Below are 19,070 nucleotides of genomic sequence, written 5' to 3'. Positions count from 1 at the left end.
GCAATAAAACAGAAATTTTTAAAACAGAAATTAAAATCACGCAAGTTCAAAATCATAGTCCAGGATCAGTCCATTAAGTTTTTCCCTGAAAGACAGGATGGAGGGGGCTGTTCTGATACTAGATACATGCAGTTTCTGAGAGTTACTATTAAAAACAGGACTACCTAATACCATACTCTGTACTATATCATACTATAAACTCTAATACTAATTTCTAAATACAGTAATTATAAACAAATTAAGAGAAATAAAGACAAACTTAACTTAAACTTGCATTTCTGCTAAAATTGATTTAATTTTTATTTGAAATACTGTATAGTTTTTGTCTATGTTTGCTGGTTGCTTGAGGGTTCTGGTTAACTGAGAGTATTCAGTATTAACATTTGCAGTGAGTCAGTAAACCTGCCATGGTTACTTTTATAACAAGAATTCAGTTTGGCCTGTACAATGAATTTAAAACATAGGATGTGATAGGAGATATTTAACTGAATTTAAAACACATTAGACTACTGCTTTATGGAAGTTAATTCAACATCCATGGTTTTCATATTATGTTATAAAAAGATATGTAGACTTCCTTAAGGATCTCCAGATAGCTGTTTGGTTTATTGAGAGTTTCATGCTACACTAAAAGTAACACCAAAAAAGAGAGAGAATAATTTGAATTGCACCATCATAGTGCCAATTTGTAGCCTGTGTTGGAAGGGATTTATTTGCTGAATCAGCATGTCAGGCACTTGAAAAGTCATCTTCTCTGAAGGCTTATTTAGTTTTCCAAGTCAATCTATTTGCTAGATCTTTATATGATTTAGTGTAAAACAATATAACTGATGTTTATGTGAACTCCAGAATGCAAGATAGATACATAGCATCTCCCAGTCACTTAATCAAATAGAAACTCTTCAAACAAAGGATATTCATTTGTATGTTAAGGTGCCCTGCTAAACGTTTAAACATGGAATCAGAAGGTCACTGATAAAATGGATATCATGGCTTAGCGAAAGGGCAAGCACTGCATTATGGAAATGATAAAGAAATTTCATGGTAGGCCTTACTAGGAAAGAAAATGAAAAATACATCTTCTGTTACAAGGCCACTCTATTTCTTCTTTCCAATTAAATCCAAGGAAGCTGTTTAGTTTCTGAAGCAGTGACTGTTATCAGTAATCGACAGGACAGGGCATATAAACTGCACCATAATACAGACAACACTAGAGGTGCTCCTGCAAATGTAAGATCTGCCCAGGGTGACACATGCTTTAGTTGTAGCACATTTGATTTACTGAAACACTTTCTAGTAGTTTGCTTTGAAAGTGTGCACAAACATTTTAACTGGACCAAAGAGCTGTGCTACACTACAGCACAGGACTAATTGCTAGAAGCATACAACAGCCCTACATCAGCTTTGCTGGATACTACTCTGTTCTTGGGTGCAATCAAAGTTGTTGTTTATACTCTATAAAGGTACATATGCCTCAGATCCAAATCATTTACAGATGTCTGTTCTCATTCAAGTCTGTCAAGAATTTGACATTTTTATGGGAGACTCTTCTATTGGTCCTACTATTCTCACAGGCATAATGGGAACTAACTTCCAAAGAAGGATAGACTATCTTCTCCCTTGGTATCCTAGAATCAATAGATGACCTTTTATTACAACGGATTTAGAAGAAAAACCTTTTAACAGGTATTCCTTGCCATTTAAATTAATATATTTTAAGTACATAGAAAGTTAAATTACATTTTAACATTAATTTTCTGTGCTTTTATGTTTAATCTTCATTTTTGCAACTTGTTTTGAATGTCAAACTGCCTTGAGTTGCCTTCGGGCTGAGAAAGGCAGTATACAAATATGCCAATTAAATAAATAAGTAAATCTGGGAGAAAGAGGATAACAACAACAATTTGATAAATAAAATTCAATTGACTAGCAGCATATTCTGGGGAAAAAGTACTTTACATAGTACATAACTAGCTTAGGGAAATACTGCATTTGAGAGCTTTACAGGAATTAGAAAAACTGATAAAATACACATTATCAAAAGCTATTCATAGAGCATGCAGAATGATTGCTGGCACTCCACTGAAGGTCAAACAATGCTTACTGAATTTTCACCAAGCTTATGGACTTTCCAGAATCATCAAATAAACTAGGGTAAGAAATAGGATATCATACAAGATGGTCAAAGGCTTTTCTTGTACAGTTAGCTTTCTTCTACAGATTGCACTAAACACAAATACGGAATACCACTACTTGCAAAATCCACAAAACAGCAATACCTTTATTAGGCTAAGCAAAAGGCTCAAAATACACCATGCAAGCTTTTGAAACTCTACTTGCTACTTCATCAGGCAAAAGTGTTAAAAATACAATGTTTAGAGTCACCAGCCCACATTTTGTCAAAATGCTGTTTTTGTTGTCAGTTAAGATAGGCCCCAATAAATGTTTCATTATTTTGGATTCTATATGTTGTAGTATTTTGCTAGCAACAATATACAGGCACTCCCCAAGTTATAGACAAGATACTGTAGGTTCTGTAGGTTTGTTTTTAATTTGAATTTGTATGTAAGTCAGAACAGGTACATTTTAATATTATAACCACAGCAATGATACTTCACAGGCATTTAACTTACCATTAAATATAAAGAAGTTTTGCAGTTTTTTATTCTATCATAACATTTCAAATGGATAACTTGAAAATAGATGTAAATGGATTGTCTGGCCCCTTTCCCACCCCTACTGTTATATGTAAAAAGTTTTTGGCACATCATGCTCAACTCTGTCAAGAGTCTGCAAAACGTTAAGTTCTTTAATGAATGTCAGAGCAAAGACTGCATGAGATTACCTGGATTATAAGTACTGTACTGTACTGTACTGTCCTTTTATAGAACAGCTCAAATGATATGGCACAAGTATAAAGTTGAACAATAAGGTAACCCATCTTATTTATTTTTAGTTATAAAGTAATCCCAAACAAGTGTTTACACTAAAATTTTAACACTGCTAAAAGACAAATTTACCAAAAAAAAAAAAAAAAGGTTTCCAACCCATATGTAAAGCAATAAAATAAATCCTAACATGTATACGTAGTTATTGTTTTACTTAACCATTTAGAATATTTCAAATAGTATACTGAAAGCTCAAGGCAGCTATCAACAAAATACCATCGGCATAAGCAATATGCCTAATATGAACAATCTACAGAATACTGAAGAATGTGAAACACCTCTTCTAATTGTATGACTGTTGTTCATTATCCTTTGATTGCATCTCAATTGCATTACTGTAATGCCCTCTAAATGTGACTGTCTCTGAAAAGTATGTAGAAGCCTCTGCTTATCAAGAACGTATCAAATAACAAAACCTGCCTGAGGCACCATTTTGTCTAGGGCTGTACATTACCAGCTGGGTATGTGGGACAGCCTCTTCTCAGTTGCAACACCACTTTGTTGAATTCTTTGTCAGTTCAGTCTGTTCCCACTGTTTACTGATAAGTGTTAGAGACACTCTTTTTTCTACATTTTGGTCCCTGTTACCTCCTTTTATTGCAGTCCATTTCAATTTTCGCTCCTCCTTAGTTTTGCTGTCATTTTATGTGTTCCAACTAGATATATTTCAACTTTTTAAAAACACTTTCATGATATTCAACTGCAATGGGGTCCACATGGACAGAAAGACTAGTAATGATAACAGTTGCCAAATTATACGGTTATTACAAAGCACTCCAATAGTAGTGAAGGCAAGCAAGAAAGTACAAAATTCAGATGCAATCCAAAACTGTACTTCTAATTCTTTAACAGAAGTTCAACTTAATCCAGAACAGAATTCACTTTCACTAAGATCACCAGACTTCTTGGCCAAAAATGCATGCTACTTGTCTGGACTTTGGTTTTATCAGTATACTGATGACACTTAAAACTCAAACCTCAAGATGACTTCCCATCAATGTTTCCATGCACATTTTATGGAGCACTGGGTTGAGATTAAATCCTATGGAACCCCAAAATTTAAAAGACAAATCAGCAGCTTCTCACCCTCTATTTGCAGGATCAACTCTTTTGTACTGCTAAAAGATACAAAAGATAACTTTGCTGTTTTTATCAGAACTTCAGAATGACAAAAAAATTTGAATTTTGAATTTAGAAGATCTAAATTGAAATGGATAGTTAGAAATTAGTGAACATAAAATAATTCTGTAATGTGTGGGTTACTGGATGACACTTATAAGAAGATGACTCACTTCTGATATAAATTTTATTTCTTTCCACCCCCTTTACTCAGGAAATGATCTTCTGCAGATATCTTTCCAAAATACATTATGCATGTATGTTGAGTTCTTTTTAGATACTATTCCATGTGCAAAAGCCAAGTCCAGTAGGTTATGGTTCAACACTGAGGGCAGGACAGAATCCACCACACTGAGGCAACAGACTAGCCTTAAGATCAGGCCAGACAGCACACAGACCTGTCTTTCTCATATTATTCTGCTGACTCCATCTACTGAGATACTAGCCTCATTTTATTTTGTGACAGAAGACCAGAAGATCCACATCAAACAGTCAAAATATTTATCACAGCATTTGATACATGTTTACCTTAGTGGACGTTTACTATAAACCAAAGTTTTAAGTATACCCTGGGTTTTTGTTCAGAGTAGCTCATTACATAGTTGTGGGACAAAAAAAGAAATATGATCCCTAGGAAGCAATAAAAAATGACCAGGATCTAAACTGAAACGTAAAATTATGACCTTAAAAAAAATCTGTTCCTAGATTTGAATTTCATTTTTCTTTGCATGGAAATAAGGCAGACATAAATAAAATGCATATTTAATGAAGAGAAGAGGCAAGCACAATCCAAAAGAGATAGGTTAAAATGTAAATTTTGTCACCTACCTATGGCCTCCAAGCTAACTGTCATCAGATGTTACAGTTACTGTTACTGTTAACAGCATAGAAACAAATATTTACCTACTATCCTACAACGCAGAGTGGACAATTGTGTGGGGGTGGGTGCCATTTTTGTAACCTGCATGCACATATAGGATCACACTACCAAGTTTTGGTATAGCTGGAGTGATGCAAAATCAATTCTAGACACTATTTGGGCCAATTTTTGCCATTTTAAAAATATCTTAAGTTTTTGGGAAGATTGTACAGCTTTCAGAGCAGAGTTTTCCAAACTCTGTGTCACGACACACTGGTGTATAGTACATAGTCCCTCTATCCCTAACCCCTCCCCTCCCATAAAAACAAAGGCTGCCTGACCAGAAAGGCTGTATACCCTTCCATAAAGAGGCTTGGCATCAGTTTGGGGGGAGTGTGTTAGTTGCCCCTGAGGAAGGGGAAGTGACAGAAACAATGCCTTCTCATCATCTTCAGCTCTCCCCCTTGCCACTGATGGAAGTGGTAGCAGCCCGGAGGCAGGGAGGAGGAGGAGAGTTAAGATGAATAGGGGCTCAGGAGAGGGGTTCACAGTGAGAAAGATGTTAAGGAAAATTTTCCAAATTACATTGGTACAGTAAAGATTATATGAAACCTATATATGCAGTGATACCTTGACTTAAGAGTTTAATTTGTTCCCTGACTAGCTCTTAATTGAAAACACTCTTATCTCAAAGTAAATTACCACTGAAATCCATTGAAATGTTATTAAGTCATTCCGCCACCTTCATTTTTGTTGCATGTTTTTATAAGTAAGAAAATGTACTTTGTAAATAACAAATCTATATATATAAATCTGAAAGTGGCGTTGAACGGGACAGCAAAACTCAACCCCCCCCCCAACGAAAATTAACCAAAATTCCCATGCACCTACCACAACCCACAAGGTACAAACAAATCGAATCAAAGTAAAAAACAACACAACAACACACTCACAAAACGACAAAACTGAGCATGCGCAATGACACCCAGCCGCAACTTCCCCGGCGCGTGCACATGGCCTGCCGGCCCACGCTCCCTCTGCGCAAGCCACGCCCCCAACCTCCCGCCACGCTGCTTCCCGCCCTGTCAAAACCATCCCTCCTTCCCCTCCTTCATCTAACCCAGCCCAGCCCTCCGGTAAGACACACGCTTCCTTCTTCCCCCACCCCTTCCCTCCCTCACTCAATCCTCCTCCTCCCACCCCCCTCCGGTAAGACATGCCCCCTTCCTTTTCCCACCACTCCTTCCCTCACTCACTCAATCCTCCTCCTCCCATCCCCCTCTGGTAAGACACGCCCCCTTCCTTCTTCCCCCAACCCTTCCCTCCCTCACTCAATCCTCCTCCTCCCACCCCCTCCGGTAAGACACGCCCCCTTCCTTCTTCCCCCACCCCTTCCCTCCCTCACTCAATACTCCTCCTTCCACCCCCTCCGGTAAGACACGCCCCCTTCCTTCTTCCCCCACCCCTTCCCTCCCTCACTCAATCCTCCTCCTCCCACCCCCCTCCGGTAAGACATGCCCCCTTCCTTCCCCGCGGCGGGCCCAATCAAGGAAGAGGAAAAACATCGAAGGAAGGAAGGAAACAGAGAAGGAAACATGAAAGCAAAGAGTGAAGGAAAGAGGTAGAGAAGGAAGAAAAGAGAGAAAGAGGAAATGAAGAGGGATGGAAAGAAATGGGTAGAGAAAGAAGGAAGGAGATAAGGAAAGAAAAGAAAGGAAAGAGGAGCGAAGGAAGAAGAGAATGGAAGAGAAAGAGGGGGGAAGGAAGGACAGAAAAAAGGAAGAATGGAAACAAAAACCAAAGGAAGGAAGGAAGGAAAGAGGCAGAGAAGGAAGAAACAGAAAGGGAAGGAAAAGAAAAAAGGAAGAAGGAAAGAAGAAGAGAAGGAAGGAAGGAGAGAAGGAAAGAAGAAAAGGGAATGAGGGAAAGAAGGAGAGAAAGAGGGAGGTAAGGTGGGCCACAGCAACGCGTGGCAGGGAAAGGGGAGGTAGGACTCCCAAGATCCAACATAAAGCACGAGAAGGGTTTGGTAAGCAATGGGAAGGAAGAAAGGAAGGAGGGAAGGCAGGAAAGAAAGAGGTACCAAAGGAAGGAAGAAGAGAAAGTAGAAAGGAAAGAAAAATAAAAGGAAGGAAAGGCAGGAAAGAGGTAAAGAAGGAAGGAGAAAAGGAAATAAAAAATGAAAGAAGGAAGGAAATATGGAGGGAAGAAAGGAGGCAAAGGAAGAAAGGGGGAGGGAATGAAGGAAAGAGAGAAGGATGAAACCAAGGAGCGAAAGAAAGTAAGAAAGAAAGAGGTAGAGAAGGAAGAAAGGAGAGAAAGGGGGAGAATAGGTAGGTACCTCTCTTTCATAATACTCCAGATATCTACCTCTACTTTGAAAAGATTTACTATAGGCCACAGCAACCCGTGGCAGGGTACAGCTAGTAATGTAGAAATGCACATTCATGTGGAACAATAAAAAAGTAAGATCAACTTTAAAATGGTAGAAGCACAAAGTTGTGGCAAGGAAGCAAAACGGGAAGAGGCAAAAGCATAATTTTGTAAGAGTCCATTACCTTACAAGGCAGTATGTTCCACCACTGATCATCTTGTACCATAAGAAACTGAGTCCTACCAGATGTACTCATTCAAGCCTCCCTCTCTCTCTTCATGAAGCCAAACATACCAGAAATAAAAACCACACAAAATCAACTAATCCAAAGTTCCTCAAAGCAGAAGGATCAAAACTATCTCCCATAGTGAATAAGAGCATGATGCACAGAGGTGGCTGCCTTGAAATTCTAAAGCCCTGTACTATCATGCTAACGCTCCCTCTGGCACTAGAATTCCGTCTGGCACTAGCTCTTAACTCAAAATGTTGCTCTTATGTCAATGCAAAACCCAGTCCAAGTGACAGCTCTTAACTTAAAATGTTTTTAGGTTGGGATGCTCTTAAGTAGAGGTTCCACTGTGTCTGTGTGTGTGTGTGTGTGTGTGTGTATAAAGGGTTGGTTTAGCCTCTGATTTCCTAATAAAACTGAATAACCATGTTGGGAAAGGACGCATGACTAAAAGGATGTCACAAACCTCAAAAGTTTGGAAAGCTCTGTTTTAGAGTACTAGAGGAAATGAAACCTTCTGGGCACATTTTGGGCAGTTTTCAAGCAAATTTTGCCTTTTTAAAAAAAAGTCTGATAGGACTTCTGGGAGTCTTCACTTAAAGGTGTCACTGGCCACATGTGACTCACAGAAACTCCACTGTCCACATTTGCTATACAGTATTATAGACAGAAAGAAGAACAGATGCTATAACAACATGCAGCATTTTAGAATGTATGCAACACATCACATATCAATTTGGTGTATTTTTAAACCAACTTCAACATTATTTTTAATCTGGTCTAAAGCAGGAGCTATCAGAAACTAGAAGTAACTTGTTGAAGTCTACCACAAAACTCATGACGAAAGTAAGGTTCCAAATGGAATCACTTTTTAGTTATGTGGCACTAACGATTATTTTTACTAGAAATATAACTAATAAAGGTGTTTACAATTATTATTGATAACCACAAAGGAAAGGTAATTATTTATAGCATATGATGAATGAATGCGTTTATGAAATTAAAAATTACTATAAGAAAATTACTAACAATGTCAGAAAATGTATGCCAGCAGACATAAGATTTGTACATAAGATTAACAAAATATTGACAATCTCTTTTTGAAACTAAGCTATGATATTTCACAGAATGGAAGATTACCATGTAACATTGAAAACCTATGTAGCTCCTATTACATGGAAGAAAAACAAAGAGATCAATATTTATATCTCTCCTCCTGACAAGATTTTCTTGATTTAACTACAGTAAGGACAAGTAGACAGGTCAAGTGGCTGGCATTGGAGGCGGGAAACTGAAGCACAAAGAGGGACAATATAATATTTGCAATCATGAGTTTGATCTAGTCATTGATTGAGATACATGTTTCTTGTTCAGGATGGAAAAGGTAAGAACTCCATTTCCAGACAAGTCTATTCATAAAGAAGAGAAAATTTCATATATTTTCTTAAGCTTGTGCTGACATTCAGTACCAAAAATTTGGTCTGATTCTCCATTTTTTTTTAAATTAGCAGGCTCAGCTATGATAGTACTTCCATAATGATAACAGAGCCTGGGAAAATTCTCTCCTTTTTTTGGCCTTTAACTCCTTTAAAATATGTCAGAACCGTGTATGAATTAGGGAGCTGAACTTATTTTTATGAAAACAGGATGTTAAGAGAGAACACTAGTTTACTCACACATACCAGCAAAGGTCTCAGGCTAATTGGTAGCTTGAACTAGTGTAAACCCAGTGAACCAAGGGGAATTTGTAAGTCAAGTCATGTCAGTGCTATTGATTTAATAAAATGGCTCCAATTGGAAACATTTTGCATTTTCAATTAACATAATTGCCCCATACTATGAAAAGTGTGCATAACTGATGAACTGGTTCCAAAATTAGTTTTACTAAGATTCTGTGCAGAAAGAATATTATTCACCTTGTATTTGTATGGAGAGCTCTCAATTATAGAAACCATTTCCAGCTTTCCCAACCTTGAGGCCCCAAATTTCCCAAACAATCTATGAAATCTCAGGTTTTACTCACTGATTGTGGATTTATCTCTTCTTCTCCCATAGGTTCATCCATGATTTGCTGGCCATTCTGGAAAAATATATTTTAAAATAAATAAAGAGTTAAAAAGTAATTGAAAGCAGAACATTTATACAATTTTACTCATGAAGAAATGAACTAAGCACCACCAATAACAGCTCTAAGACATGGTGCCACTTAATTAAACAATGTAAATGTTCATAAGTTCTGTTACAGCATCCCTTAACTTTCATAGAGGTTAGGAGTGCAGGATCCCCACAAAATAAGAAATCTGTAAATATCTTAACCTCTGCCCAACGTGTATGCTACGGACATCTTTCCCATCAACAGACCAAACATGTACCTCTCTTTACCACTTCAGTGTCATAACAACTTCCACCTCGCTCTGAGGCTGCCTCTGATGGACCACCACCATCGCCAAAAACTGAAGACCATTTTGGCAGCCAGCAGTGGCAACTCATTCCCTTCTCTGTTCTGCTAATAGCTCTGGTGGAGCATGGAAAGTTTGAGATCCAGCAGATGGCTCTGCAGCAAGGCTCCATAATTATGGTACCAAGCAGGAAATGAGAGTACAGGTTAGGTTTACTGGCAGGAAAGGAGATTAAGGGAGGAGGAGCTAAAATTGTAGCTGCTAGCCCTGCCACAGCTACTGCAAAATGGCTTTCAATCCTAATTTGTAATTGGTTGGGGGGGGGGGGGTGGAGACTGGTAGAGGCATTGTGGTGTGAAGGTGGGGAAAAGAGATGCAGGCTGGGACTGCTGGCAGGAAGGGAGACAGAGAGGAGGAGGGCAAGGAGGAACAAAGTCCCCCAAATCTAGGGTATTTTCTAGCTGCAGTAGTGGCTACTTAAACAACAGCTATGAACTCATGAACAATCAAATCTGCAGAAGTTAAACCTGCAAAGGCTGAGGGCAACTACACTGTGTAGTAAAGATAATCTCAAGTTCCCTAAACCAAATCGAAAAGGTCTCAAAATAATCAGGCAGCAAATTCTTGATAGACTATCTTTAAAAATTAACTGAAATAGTAAATCTCAACTATTTCACACTGAAAACACAACTTTTGAAAAAAAATCATTAGACCTGCATATCCTGTAAACCACATGCAAGAAATGCAACCACTCCTGAATCATCAGGGATGTCACAACAAATAGCTTGCAATGTGTAGAAGACACAGAAAAGTTAAACATAAAGTCTAGCATCATTCTACTGTACTCATTCATAAAGTGGGACTACAGGATTGTGAGCTAGCAGGAAAATATGAGGCTGAACTAACTTGTATGGCCCTAAGCAAGACTAATGCAACTGCCATCTTAGCGGGAGCACAGGATTGGATTGCAATCCAGGCTTTCTTCAAAATACATCACTCTTCCTAAAATTAAAAAAAGAGGAATATCATCTGTACTTCAGAGGTAAAAAAAAATCTTTGAATAAGCAGAAATTAAGCCTTGCCATCATCCCAAGGGGAAAAAAATTATAGAACAGAAGCCAGAATCCTGTCCGTCGCTATGTTGCATTTTTCCATCTTTTCCCTCCTGCATCTTTTTCCTCCTGCTGCCATCACCACCTATGGCAGTGTTGCCATGCCAGTATTAGGTACCAACAGGATTGTAGATTAAATTCTTAATTCTTCAATCCCTACTTATTAATTTCTCAGTAGTCATGCCACAAGATCCTAATCAAATATGAAGTATGTTAATACTAACAAAGACCTGTGAAAGAGGATTTGTTACATCAAGTCCTTTCTCCATCATAATGAGCATAACAAAGACATGAAATCCATTTACATTTCAGAAGCACCTTATATATATAGCTTGAAGATAATTTTATACAAGGTTTTAAATAATTATGTGTATAAAATGAAGTTTGTGTGCACTGAATCATTAGAAAACAAAGATATCTCAGCCCCCCATATGGGCATTTTCGGATTTTGAAATTCCAAAATAATAAACCTGTAGTGGCAAGGGGAAAACTATAATTGCATATCAAGATACATTACGTTATACTGACAACAGATTAATTTTCACTGTTACATCATACAACTTGTCAAGCTCTGTTCCTACAACATTTTGAGATAAGTATCATAATTACTAAATATTTAACAAATTAAGAAACCTTAAACTATTCAATCTTGTTATAATAAAGATGTACACATTTTCCATATCTTTTCAGTCATCCATTTACATAGCATTTTTGCATTAATATGCTATCTTGTTTTCCTTCTTGCAGCCTATTTGCTGGGATATGAACTTAATACAAACAGAAGAAAAGTTTCATCATATGACTATGTGCTGCCAAAAAACAATGATACAGAATCAAATTATATTTGTTAATTAAATTTAAGTCTTCCAAATCATAAAGATAATTCAGAACAGATATTATTCTTGACTATCAATAATCAGTCATGATTATGAAAATCCCTAAGCAGACCTTAGTTAAAATTAGCAGCTAGCCCGAAACATGGGAAAGGACAAGTATTTCCAGTTGTTTGTACTTTTTGAAGGTTAACAATGTACTTGATAGCCTAATTTAAATCCATCAGTTTCTATGTGGAGACAACCAACAAGTGATTTCATGAAGCAACACTGTGCATTGCTCAGCAGCATGAAGTTTGTTTACAACAGGGCTGGTCACACTCAATGATTTGTGGAGACAGCATAGTGGTCTTAGAATCGTGAAGCTGGCAGGCAAACATCCAACCACTCTACTAATGCAGAATATGTATCACAGAATCCCTGTCATGTGCTATCAAGTCCCGGGCTGAAACACAACAAAGGGTCCATTACCTTACAAGGCAGTATATTCCACTACTGATCATCTTGTACCATAAGAAACTGAGTCCTACCACATGCACAATAGAGGACCTTCTCACAGGGACACCAGAGGCACTCCAAGTGGCCAGTTTCTAGTCAAAGAACATTTAGCATAATGCAGAGTTCTTTTAAAAACTTTTTAAAAAATGCATTTTAACTGGATCCTCAATTTGCTTCTGACACAATAAATAAATACCATAAGAAAGTTGTTCATAATGTTTTATTCACATCCTTTTCTTCATAATTTGAACTCACTGTTAAAGTCCTACAGCCAGGAGCTTCAGAAAATACATTTCCGCCATCATTTATGTGACAGCCCTTCAAATATTTTAAGATGACTGTAATCTCAACCATTTCTTCTTCAGGCTAAATCTATCCAATTTCTGAAACATTTACTCGTAAGAGCTGGTCTCTAGCCCTCTCAACCCAGGTATATTGACCTATTTGTCAATATCTTTCTTAAACTATGATACCCAGAACATGCCAACATTACTTCTGTTTTAATGAAGACTCTAGCACTGCATTAACCTCTTAGCAATGAATTACACTGTTGATTTATGCTTACCTTGAGGATCTACATAAAACCTTATTGCACCCTAAAGAAGCTTTTTCTAGTCTGGTACTATTCTCCATATGTTTTGGACTACATCTCCCACTACCACTGACTTGGTCTTGCTAGCAGAGGTAGCTATAGACCAAAACATCTAGAAGATCTATGTTGGGAGATGCTGCTGTATATGTTGCATATAACATGCATTACATGTCATAAGGATTTTTCTAACACTGCACTTACACCCTACGACTTCATGCAAAGATGCATTTTTAGGTTTTTTTTTAAGTGACTCTTGTGATGTGCAGTTTGTACACAAGATATTAAATCGTTTCATCACTGTAATACTTCAAAGACAAAAATGAAATGTTTTCTACAGAATTTAGTAATTAAAGTGTTATTAATGGAAACAGAATGGAATTTAATTATTTGCTATGAATTAAGTGGTTTAAACATGTTTTGAATTTAGGGAGCTTTAATTATCAGTAATTCATTACACTTTAAAGCATTTATAGAGCATCTGATCTGAGGGTTTTCTCAGAAGTATATTCTGAAAGTAAATCATGAAGGGTGACTATCCCAACTTAATCATGCCACAATAACAGATGTATTAAATAAAGAATAAGTTAGGAAGTGAGAACTAGAAAGGAACATGTCAAACAATGATCACAACTTCCTATGCTTGTGCCTTCCTTAAAGTAGCAGGAAGTAAGGATTTCCCTTTAAAAAAAGGGGGGGGGGGCAACTAACTTTCATGTTCATAATTCCTCCTCCCAGTTAGAATGTGTGCATAGAGGAAGTTGACCATCTGAGCAAAATCTGGGGGAGCAGGGAAAAGATATATAAAATGAAAGTAACCAAACACTAACAACGTGAACAAAAGCTACAACACTGGAGTTGGCACTAACCATTTGACAGCATCTCTCTTCAAGTGTACATAAACAGAATACTATTAGCTTCAAATAGATGTTGGGGAGGCTGAGAGATGGGATATCCCAGGAAACCCAAAACTACTCCTCCTTCAGATCTGTTGTAATATGAATCACTGGAGGAAAGTCCCATCCTCCTCCCTTTTTTTCCTCCAGCCACAGACCTTCACTTGACCAGGAGTCACATTGTAATCCAAGGTATTCTCTCTCTTTTTTTACCACTTTCAGGCAAACACACCAAACAAGATGAGAGGGGATGAAATCTGTGCACTCAAAATCATGCTGTGGACTCTGAACACATAGAGCAAAGAGATTTATCTATTCGTCTGTTGTGTGAGATGGGAGATTAAAACGCTAATAATGTCTAAAAGCAGAACTGGATTGTGAAACCACCCTTCCGCTTTCTCCACCTGCCTGCCTCAAGAGGGAAAGAGTAAAAGCATTGGGGTGTGGGACATGATATTAGTCTGTAGCATCAATAACAAAGACTAGTCTTGTAACACCTGAAAGGACTTATCAAATTCATTACTATTTATAGAAATCAGAAAATGTTATCCCTAAAAGTTGTCAGGTAGAGAGAGTGAGTCCTAAAGACACACAATGGTAAAGGTAATGGATGAGTACTTTGACTTAAGAGTAATTGAATTGGGGGTGGGAAAGTGGAGATAGACAGGAGTCGATGGCAAAACAGGCTTCAGATAGGAAGAAACCAAAGCACTAGGCATAAGGGTGGCCCTTCGATGCTTCTTCCCAACTCTCAAAGTACAGATTGAGTATTCCTTATTCGGAAATCTGAAACACTCCAAAATTGCCCATACAGGTGACTGAATTAGTGACAACTTAACTTTCTGATGGTTCAAACTTAAAACACAAATTAATACAAAAATGTGTTTAAACTTACCGTCAGGCTATGGATATGAAACATATGTTAATTTCCTGTTTAGATATACCCATTTCCAAGATATCTCAAATATTCCAAAATCTGGTGTGTGTGTCACCTCAATCAAAAAACGCTTCAGGTTCACACTTGCCTCAAACAAATATGAGTTCTTTCTCCCATCCTGGACATTCCACAGATATATATACACCTCCCCTGCCTAGTTTCCAACAAACCTCACAACTTCTGAGGATGCCTGCCATAGATGCAGGTGAAACTTCAGGTGAGAATGCTTCTGGAGCATGGTCATACAGCCCAGAACACTCACAGAAACCTTATCACTGTTAGTTATCATTTTACATTTTAAATAAAGGGCTTTCTGAAATCCTGGGTTGATATGAGTTTTCTGGGCTGTATGTTCCAGAAGCATTCTCCCCTGATGCTTCATTCTCATTTATGGCAGGCATCTTCAGGATGCGGTGAAACATTCTCACAGATGTGGGCGAAACGTCAGGAGATAATGCTTCTGGAACATGGCCATACAGCCTGGAAAACTCACAGCAACCCAGTGCCATCTTCACTTCCACAAACTTTGTGTTATGTGCAATACATTTAAGAAAGTTACGTATAACCTTCAGGGTATGAATATAAGGTGCACATGAAACACAAGTTAATTCCCTGTTTAGATTTGGGCCTCCTTTCCAAGGTGTCTCATTATGTATATCTAAACTATTTTTAGGTGAATTTGTTGTTTTGAGGCACTGTGTATGTGCCATTGTATGCCGCCTTGAGACCCTGCTGGGATAGAGAAAGGTGGGGTATAAATACGGCAAATAAATAAATACTGTATATACTCGAGTATAAGCCTAGTTTTTCAGCCCTTTTTTTAGGCTGAAAAATCCCATTTGGCTTATACTCGAGTCAAGATTATTTATTATTTAATTCTATTATTATTATTATTATTATTATTATTATACTCTAATTACATTTATTATTTTACTCTATTGTTATTATTACATTTATTGTTTTACTCTATTACTGTTATTATTACATTTACTATTTTACTCTATTATTCTTGGAAAGATGTACAAATATATTTACACTGAAAAAGGTTGGTATCATGGTTTAATCAGAGTTGGACAGTCTTATCTTAAATTACAGTTTTATGTAAATATTCAAAAACATTTCACCTACTGTTTCCTCAATTAATGTAATTTTATTGGTATCTATATTTATTTTGTATTACCGGTAGCTGCTGCATTTCCCACCCTCGACTTATACTCGAGTCAGTAAGTTTTCCCATTTTTTGGTGGTAAAATTAGGTGCCTCGGATTATACTCGGGTCGGCTTATTCTCAAGTATATATGGTAAACACATGAATAAATGCAAATTCATTCAAAAAATGAAGGGGAATCAAAAATCAAAAACACTTTAAAGTCCCAAGTGTTTCAGACAAGGATAAGTGACCTTCACTTCCACAAACTCTGTTTTATGTGCAATGTAATTAAAAATGTTATGTACCACCTTCAGGCTATGTATCTACAGTGTGTTTGAAACATATGCCAATTCCCTGTCATCTCATTAGGAATATCCAAATAATATGCTAGATCAAAAACACTTCAGGTCCCAGATAAGGACAAGGACACTTCCTTAAAGTTGAGTAGTTGAGATAAAAAAACCTGAACGTGGGGTGCGGCACCTCTCCCCAAAACAGGCATGGGTAAACTTTGGCCTTCCTTCCAGGTGTTTTGGACTTCAACTCCCACCATTCCTCACAGCCTCAGGACCCTTCCTTTCCCCCCTCAGCCGTAATTTTTAATTACGCTAAGCGGCTGAGGGGGGAAAGGAAGGGTCCTGAGGCTGTGAGGAATGGTGGGAGTTGAAGTCCAAAACACCTGGAGGGAAGGCCCAAGTTTGCCCATGCCTGCCCCAAACCTTTTCCACACATACCCCCCTTCTCTCTCCCGAGTTGCCCCGCTTCCTGAGGGAAACTCTACCTCGGCGCTGTTGCCGCTTTCCGCCGCGTTCTCCACGGCCATCTTCTGCCAGGGGTCGGCCAGCTGCGCCAACGGCATGGTGGCCCCTTAACCTGAAGCGTCCCTTCCTCCCTTCTTTTTCCGCTTCTTCCTCCTCCTCCTCTTCTTCCGCCGCCTGCTTTTCCTCAGAGTCCCACTTCGGCTCAGGGTCGGGCTCCTTCCTCCTCCCCGCCGCGGGGAGGAGACGGGCGGAACACGCTCCCTTCCTTTTCCCTGCTTTCCTTCCTTCCTTCCTTCCTTCCTTCCTTCCTTCCTTCCTTCCTTCCTTCCTTCCTTCCTTCCTTCCCTCGCGGAGGGAGCGCAGGACTTTCCAAGCCGGAGGGTGAACAACCAGCAGCGCCGCTTCTGCCGCTCAGCCCGCTTCCGCTCCCAATATGGCGGCGCCCGAGCCGTACCTGCCTGTCAAAACGAAGGGGGATGGCGTCATCCCAAGGCGGACCAATCAGAGGCGGCGGCAGGTAGTTTTTAAAAGAGGGCGTGGCTTAGGAGAGGAGGGGGCTGGAGAGTTAATCTGGTTGCGACAGGCGTGGGAGGGGGAAGAGAGAGCCGGGAAGAGAGAAGGAGAAGGGAGGGGCTCCCTGCCTCGCGACAAAGCCCAGCCGGTCCCGCGCGTCATTCCTGGCGCGCGCCTTCCCCGCGTCAGTTCAGTGGAGTGAACCCTTCGCCTCCCCCAATCGCCGCCGCCCGCTTCCAAGCCGTGACGACAGTTCGCAGTTGGAAAAAAAAAGTCATTGGAGTCGTCCTCCTCTCCCTCCTCCTCCTCCTCCTCCTCCTCCTCAGGAAGTGGTTTCCGTTCTGGAGGGAGGCCTTCAGTTCTATTACTTTCGGCCTTTGTTACTTTGGGGATAGTATGATAGCTGTGTCCGGAAGCGCACATTTCGTAACGGCGTTCGTGAATAAGGGAAGAAAAGGGGCGGAGGGAGAACGTGGAGAGCGAAGAAAGGATAGAAAGGAGGGGGCGCTAAGGGTAAGGGCTAAGGCAAAGTTTAGGGTTACGCTTAGGGGTTATTTATTTATCGTGTCAGGGGCAGACCAAACAGTTGCATATGTTTATTTTTTAACAAACAAACAAAACACAAGTTTGCAAGATTGGTAGTTGATTAGATGTCCTTTGACCAGTATCTGGCCACTTGGAGTGCCTCTGGTGTCGCTGCAAGAAGATCCTCCATTGTGCATGTGGCAGGGCTCAGGTTGTATTGCAGTAGGTGGTCTGTAGTTTGCTCTTCTCCACACTCGCATGTCGTGGATTCCACTTTGTAGCCCCATTTCTTAAGGTTCGCTCTGCATCTCGTGGTGCCAGAGCGCAGTCTGTTCAGCGCCTTCCAAGTCACCCAGTCTTCTGTGTGCCCAGGGGGGAGTCTCTCATTTGGTATCAGCCATTGATTGAGGTTCTGGGTTTGAGCCTGCCACTTTTGGACTCTCGCTTGCTGAGGTGTTCCAGCAAGCGTCTCTGTAGATCTTAGAAAGCTATTTCTTGATTTACGTCGTTGACGTGCTGGCTGACATCCAAATGGGATGAGCTGGAGATGTCACTGCCTTGGTCCTTTCACTATTGGCTGCTACTTCCTGGTGGATGTCAAGTGGTGCAATACCGGCTAAACAGTGTAATTTCTCCAGTGGTGTAGGGCGCAGTTACTTTGGTGATAGTATGATAGCTGGGTCCGGGAGTGCCAGGCGTTACGCACATTCCGCAATGGCGTTTGTGAATAAGGAAATAGAGGGGGCAGAGGGAGAGCGTGGAGAGCGAAGAAAGTATAGAAAGGCGGGGGCACTTAGGGTAAGGCTAGGGCAAAGTTTAGGGTTTGGGTTAGGGTTACGCTTACGTTTGTGAATAAGGGAAGGGGTGAGCGGCTCACTGAGGGCGGGAATATACTTCAGTTTGGTGGAAGGATAGAAAGGAGGGAAGGGTTTGGGGTAGGGTTAGGCTTAGGGGTTAGGGTAAGGTTTAGGGTAGGGGTCCTCAAACTTTAAACAGAGGGCCAGGTCACAGTCCCTCAAACTATTGAGGGCCGGATTATAGTTTGAAAAAAACATGAATGAATTCCTATGCACACTGCACATATCTTATTTGTAGTGCAAAAAACATGTAAAAACAATACAATACTTAAAATGAAGAACAATTTTAACAAATATAAACCTATTAGTATTTCAATGGAAAGTGTTGGCCTGCTTTTGGCTGATGAGATAGGATTGTTGTTATTGTGTGCTTTCAAGTAGTTTCAAACTTGAAAGCACACAATAACAAACTCAAATTTACCCTGAGCGAGGACTGGGTAAATGACCTTGGAGGGCTGCATCTGGCCCTTG

The 19,070-nt window shown here is 39.5% G+C and overlaps 1 protein-coding gene across 2 annotated transcripts in view; it reads right to left on the bottom strand.

The window, feature by feature from the left end:
• RPS6KA3 (ribosomal protein S6 kinase A3) overlaps positions 1 to 17,163 on the bottom strand; it is a 53,577-nt gene extending 36,414 nt beyond the window's left edge. For both annotated transcript variants that reach the window (XM_060770091.2, XM_060770092.2), the window contains exons 1-2: positions 16,725 to 17,163; positions 9,553 to 9,609 (exon numbers count right to left, since the gene is read on the bottom strand). In XM_060770091.2, the coding sequence (XP_060626074.1) occupies positions 9,553 to 9,609; positions 16,725 to 16,802 (135 nt within the window). In that variant the 5' untranslated portion in view covers positions 16,803 to 17,163. The remainder of the gene's footprint in view (positions 1 to 9,552; positions 9,610 to 16,724) is intronic.
• Between the last annotated feature and the right edge of the window lie 1,907 nt (positions 17,164 to 19,070).

The sequence above is a fragment of the Anolis sagrei genome, chromosome 3 (genome assembly GCF_037176765.1).
Source record: "Anolis sagrei isolate rAnoSag1 chromosome 3, rAnoSag1.mat, whole genome shotgun sequence".
NCBI classification, from domain to species: Eukaryota; Metazoa; Chordata; class Lepidosauria; order Squamata; family Dactyloidae; genus Anolis; species Anolis sagrei.
The sequence above is the reverse complement of the archived record's forward strand: the minus strand, read 5'-3'. Positions and strand labels throughout refer to the sequence as shown.